We start from the raw sequence: 6,000 nt of genomic DNA on the forward strand, positions 1-6,000 counted from the left end.
TCACTATCTATTTCCCTACAGTCTATATCGTCCATGTCCTTTTCCACAGTAAATACTGATGCAAAATACTCGTTTAGTATATCTCCCTCATTTCCTGCGGCTCCACACAAAGGCCGCCTTGCTGATCTTTGAGGGGCCCTATTCTCTCCCTAGTTACCCCTTTGTCCTTAATGTATTTGTAAAAACCCTTTGGATTCTCCTTAACCCTATTTGCCAAAGCTGTCTCATGTCCCCTTTTGCCCTCTTGATTTCCCTCTTAAGTATACTTCCACTGTCTTTATACTCTTCTAAGGATTCACTCGATCTATCCTGTCTATACCTGACATATGCTTCCTTCTTTTTCTTAACCAAACCCTCAATTTGTCATCCAGCATTCTCTATACCTACCAGCCTTTCCTGTCACCTTAACAGGAATATACTGTCTCTGGACTCTCATGATCTCATTAAACTACATCTTGACTTTCCTCTCCTATATCTTACAGGGAGGATTTTCCATGTTTTTACAGCTATTACCCATTATTGTCTTGATCCTGGTGTCAGTTTTGAGTCAGTTGATGGTATCTACTCCACCATACAGCCTCTACTACAGAGCGTAAGTACTGCTGACTGGTCAGCTTCCTCGGAATGAGAGTGTGGTTTTGCTTCTTGTTAGCTGAAAGTTGAACAGCAACATAATTGAGTAAAGTCATTGTAGCAAATACCCTCCAGTGTCTTCTCTATACCATCCTTGACAAAATGTTCTAGACAGTTTCGCTATAAAAGAAGCTAGTTATTGCTGCATTAATTTGAGCTTTTATTCAACCATAACAAAATGTTGCCAGTATCTTTTGCTGCTTGTAAAGCTTGAGGGTTCATCAGAGGTAGTTTCACACTGTGAGGTTTAATCCAGTGTTTGGTACCCAGTTAAATCTTTGAGGAAGAAACTACTCAAAATGGTAATGAGCCTTAATACTTTGTTTCAACTATGTGTAACTAAGTGGATGCTTTATGTGGTGTTTCCTTTGTAAAATAAAAACTCCTGCATTGAGATAGCACCTTGTATAACTTGAGATCGTCCCAAACCACTTTACATTGATGAATTACTTTTGAAGTATAGCCATTGTTATAATGGAGGAGACCCAGCAAGTCCACAAGCAGCAAAGTTATGATGATGATCTGGTTTATTGCTGTTTGTTAAGGGATAAATATTGATGAGAGTAATTTTTAGATCCATCTGAGTGGCCTAGAGAGGGCTTCAGTTCAATATCTCCTCTGAATGATGGTACCTCTGGTCGTGGAGCAGCATGCCAGTACCCCTCTGGGAGTGTCAGTCTTGATTGTGTGTGCACTGAGAGCAGCAAACTGAGACTTGAAGCCACTTCTCAAGTCAAATTCTGACTTGATTATAAATGCTACCCAGTGAGCTACACCTGACACGGATCTTGTGAGGAGCTCAGGACACTAAGTGAATCATTCCTACTTTCAGCTTTCCTCTTACAGGAGCTAAATGTCAGATTCCTAGTTTTCTGTCCTATGTTTTCTTTAAAGGAAAATGTTTTTCTTCCTGACATCTGAGAGCCTATTTCAAAGTTCTTTGTTTTGAAATATTTGTTTTTTTAAAAAATGCTTTAAATTTCAAAGAACTGAGTTTTTCTCATGTATTCCTAGTCAATATTTACCCCTCAACTAAACTCACTTTCTAAAATCAAAAACATTACCTGGTCATAACCTTATTGTTGTATTTCGCTGCTGCATTTTTACATTTCATTGGATCTTCACTACTGGCATGATGTCCTTTGGATAGCCATGGGTAATGAATGGCACTATATAAATGCAATCATAAAGTCAGAAACCGACCCTTTGCTCTAACTTGTTCGTGCTGACCAAAATCAAGTCTTCCTTTGAAAATGGACATTGAATACAGAGGCAGGAGAAATGTTGTGTCACTCAAGTGTGTTTAACAGAAATTGCTGAAGAAACTCAGCAGGGCTGGCAGCATCTATGGAGAGAAAGCAGAGTTAACTATGTTTAAGTTGACCAATGGGTATTTCTGTGTTTTACAGTGCCCTGGGACACACTGTTAAGAAGCAAACCAGTAATTTGAAAGTAGTTTACTATGTCAACAAAGACTTTGACAAAGAATACACAGGTGTGGCGTTACAAAAGGTAGAAAAGAGTGTTGAAGAAGATTATATTAACAACCTTCGAAATAACTGCTGGAAGGAAAGACAAGAGAGTGAGTTGTTTAAATTTATGCTTGTGATTTTCACTCTTTTTAAGTGATTCTTCGCTTCTTTTGGAAACCATGTTGTAGTATTTTTTGTTGTGAGATCCCTTCAGTTAAGCAACCTTAATAGATATTGTTTTTACACTGTTTGGAAATTTTTCATTTCAATCGTTGAGTTTTTTTTATTTGTTCATTAGATGTGGTTGTTACAGGCAAGGAACAGAGTTGAAAAGTGTGTTGCTGGAAAAGTGCAGCATCCAAGGCTGCCTGGCCTGCTGCGTTTTTCCAACACCACACTTTTCAATTCTGGTCTCCAGCATCTGCAGTCCTCACTTTCTCCACAGGCAGGGAACAGCAGTTTTTGCCCATCCCTAATTGCACTGAGGGTGGTCAGAGCCTATCCCATTGTGGGGGCAGAGTTCCTTCCCGAAAGGACATTAGTGAATCATTTGGGTTTTTTTATGAGAATTAACAATGGTTTTGGGGTCACCATCACTGACACTCATTCCAGATTTATTAATTGAATTTAAACTTCAGTACCCACTGTGATGGGTTCTGACCCCATTATCCCCAAATTATTAACCTCTGGATTACTAATCCAGTGATAGTATTGCAATGCCATTATCTTCTCCCTGTTGTTGATGGGATGAAATGGAAATGGTCAGGAGCATGCATATGTGAAGAATACACAGGAGCAGAAAATTACAGCTGGTTGAGGATTCTGCCTCGGTGCTGCACAGTCTGTGCTCAGCACTTTGCAGCCTGTGTTATGTGCTGTGCGGCCTGTGCCCAGTGCTGCACAATGTGATGCTAGCTCACTGTATTGGGCTGCCCTATACCCGTCACTTGTAATTTCTCAATGTCCATTGTTCCCAGATACTATACATTAATTACGCTATTTTCTCTATCCTTGAAAGAAAATGACTACCTTTACGCGTCCAAGGTATATCGAGATGACCGACTACGGAAGAAAGCAGAACTCATGCGGATGGAAAGCTGTGAAAAACTGGCAAGACTTAATGATCTGTATCGAGGAGGCTGAGGCAGGCAGCCAGGCTTTTTCATTTAATTTAAATGTTTTATTGTACAGGGAGACATTTTGATCTATTGACATTTTGAAATAAATTATAAATCTCAGTCTTGTAACCGAGTCTTACCTTGAGAATCTTCAGCTGCCACCCAGTTGAACACAGCACAGACTTCTGATTGATTTGTTGAAGACAACGTTCTTTACAGTGACTGGTGTGTGTGTGTGTTTCACATCCCCTTCACTTTATTCTATACAATACAGTGTATTCTAGATTAGCTTTTTAAAAAAGCACACGATCTAACCTAATACAATTAATGTCATTTGTATCCAGGTTTAATAACTAAACACTCGAGTTCTAGCTTCAGAGCAGTCTTGTCTGTGTTGATGTTCCCTGAGGTTTAAATGGCACAGGTTGGAACCCTGCACCCGGGGGCTGTGCCCATAACCCCTGTCCTTTAGATGCTTGTGCATAGTTGAAGAGACTTCCCTGCTAGTGTCTCTTATTGAAAATTTTATACTTTAAGATAAATAGCTATTTCAGAATGATTCCATAGTTTGTTAACAGTGAGTTGGACTTTAATACATTCCTTGAACATGAAGTCTTGAAATTCTGGAAACATTCCCCATTATTTTGCTCTAACACATTGATTTGGAAAGGTGCATTCATCAACATTTTTGTCAGTTCCTGTTAACTGAATAAGGTATACAGTAGTGATAGATTGACATACTCCTTATATTAAGGATTATGTGAAAAGCTTTTGGGATGAATGTCTACTGTTGCATGTGTGGCAGTACATAAACTAGACTTTTGTGAATATTGTATAGTTGTGCTGAATTTCTTCAGCATTTAATTGTGCTGCTTAAAAGTAAAATGACAATGTACATACAGATTCAAAGAAATCTCATTGCGAAGACTGAATGCTATGACGACTGCAGTGGGAGACTGGCAAAGATGTGGATAGAACAGAAAAACTCACCTAGAGAATTCCACTGGGGTGAAGAAACATGAAGCAGACTCTTGTGGTGTTAAATAATAACCAGTTTATTTCTAGTTGGACTCTGTTCAACATTTCTTCCCACACTTGATATCAAATTAGCATATCTGATACCCAATAAATTGGCATTGACATATAAATTTACACCCTGAAACATTCAGACAATACTATCACAGGTACTTGAATTCAGAAGATAAATTCCACTAAAGGGTGGGGTGGTACAACTTCCTAAAAAAATTGTGAACATCTAAAGTCCTCAGAACCATGCTCTGTGTTTCTTCTCTTGCTGTGCTGAAATCAGTTTGTATTGTAAATTTGGAATGCTGATTGTAATATATATATAAATATATTTAACGTATCCTTCTCTCAACCTACATCAAATAAAAGTTATTTTAAGCGTGGATAATTATGAGCCACACTTTTTCTTTTGTTCCAAGCTCGTGACTAGCAGCTTCTTTGTGTACTGACGTTGATAACATTATATTTTGCCTTCCAACACACTACAAAACAAAGCTGCTTTCTTTTATCTCCCAGAATCCTCGTCTTAGTTTTCCGTTGTAGGTGAAGGCCATTCAGCCTCTGAGCCTGCTGTTCCATTTATTCATTTGCATCATGCTTGATGTGTATGTTAACTTTCCCATCTTTTGCTTTGTTCAGTAATCCATCAAAAGAAATATATTCAGGTTGATTTGACCTTTCACCTTCACCTGAAATTTTCTCTATAGATTCTTCCTGAGCTCCTGAGTGTTGTCATGATCTGCACTAGTTTGTTTTTTTGTGAAAATCTATGAATCTTGGTTTATAAATTCTCAATTGAGCCCCAGTTTCAGCAACATAGAGGGATGGGAAGGAGAAAGATAGAGAGAGAGATTCCCAGATTCCTCTTCCTGCTTTTTTGTAAAGAAGTATCTCTTGACATCGCCCCAAAGGATTTGGCTCAAACTTCCCCTTCTTTTGGACTCCTTTCACCATCACCTTCCTCCCACCATCACCCAGCAGACAGGATTGAGATAAAGACACCATTTTGTCAATATTCTTATGTTATAAACATCAATGGCAACATGTCTTAGAAAGCTCAGCCGCACATTTTAGACAAATCCCAAAGTGATCTCCTGGTTTTCTGAGTGAGCAGCTATTGTGGGAATGTAAACGGTGAAATAGAGGAAACACTGCAGGTGAGGCAGTCAGGGTAGGGGGTATTATCACTGCATTAGTGAGGCCAAGTCCCCAGGTTCATGTTCTGTGGAAATGGGTTCGAGTCCCATCATCGTAAAATGATAAAATCTGGAGTCGTTAAAAATTTGGAACTAAGAACAAAAGCTAGCATGATGTACAAAGTTAAAAATCACACAACACCAGGTTATAGTCCAAAAGGTTTATTTTGAAGCACTAGCTTCTGGAGTGCTGCTGAAGGTGATAACCACCTGATGAAGGAGCAGCGCTCTGAAAGCTAGTGCTTCAAAATAAACCTGTTGGACTATAACCTGGCACTGTGTGATTTTTAACTTTGTACACCCCAGTCCAACACCGCCATCTCCAAATCATAGCATAATGTAAACTGTTAACTATTGTAAAAAAGAAATCTGGTTCACCGATGTACACTTTGGAAGGAAAAATGCCATCATTACCTGGTCTGGCCTACATGTGACTCCAGACCCACAGCAATGGTGTTGAATCTCAACTGCCTTCAGGGCAAGGAGGGATGGGCAATTAATATCAGTTGAGCTAGGAAGAGTAACGTTTTGTGAACTAATTTAAAAAAATACTTC

The 6,000-nt window shown here is 39.0% G+C and overlaps 1 protein-coding gene across 1 annotated transcript in view; it reads left to right on the plus strand.

The window, feature by feature from the left end:
* Positions 1-4,632, plus strand: part of dnajb14 (DnaJ heat shock protein family (Hsp40) member B14) — a 41,818-nt gene extending 37,186 nt beyond the window's left edge. The window contains exons 6-8 of the mRNA XM_043674465.2: positions 483-592; positions 2,043-2,215; positions 3,124-4,632. Coding sequence (XP_043530400.2) covers positions 483-592; positions 2,043-2,215; positions 3,124-3,248 — 408 coding nt within the window. The 3' untranslated portion in view covers positions 3,249-4,632. The remainder of the gene's footprint in view (positions 1-482; positions 593-2,042; positions 2,216-3,123) is intronic.
* Positions 4,633-6,000: the final 1,368 nt, after the last annotated feature.

This window comes from Chiloscyllium plagiosum, unplaced genomic scaffold (genome assembly GCF_037043375.1).
Source record: "Chiloscyllium plagiosum isolate Xiang-an unplaced genomic scaffold, Cpla_swu_hap1 HiC_scaffold_36, whole genome shotgun sequence".
Taxonomy (NCBI): domain Eukaryota; kingdom Metazoa; phylum Chordata; class Chondrichthyes; order Orectolobiformes; family Hemiscylliidae; genus Chiloscyllium; species Chiloscyllium plagiosum.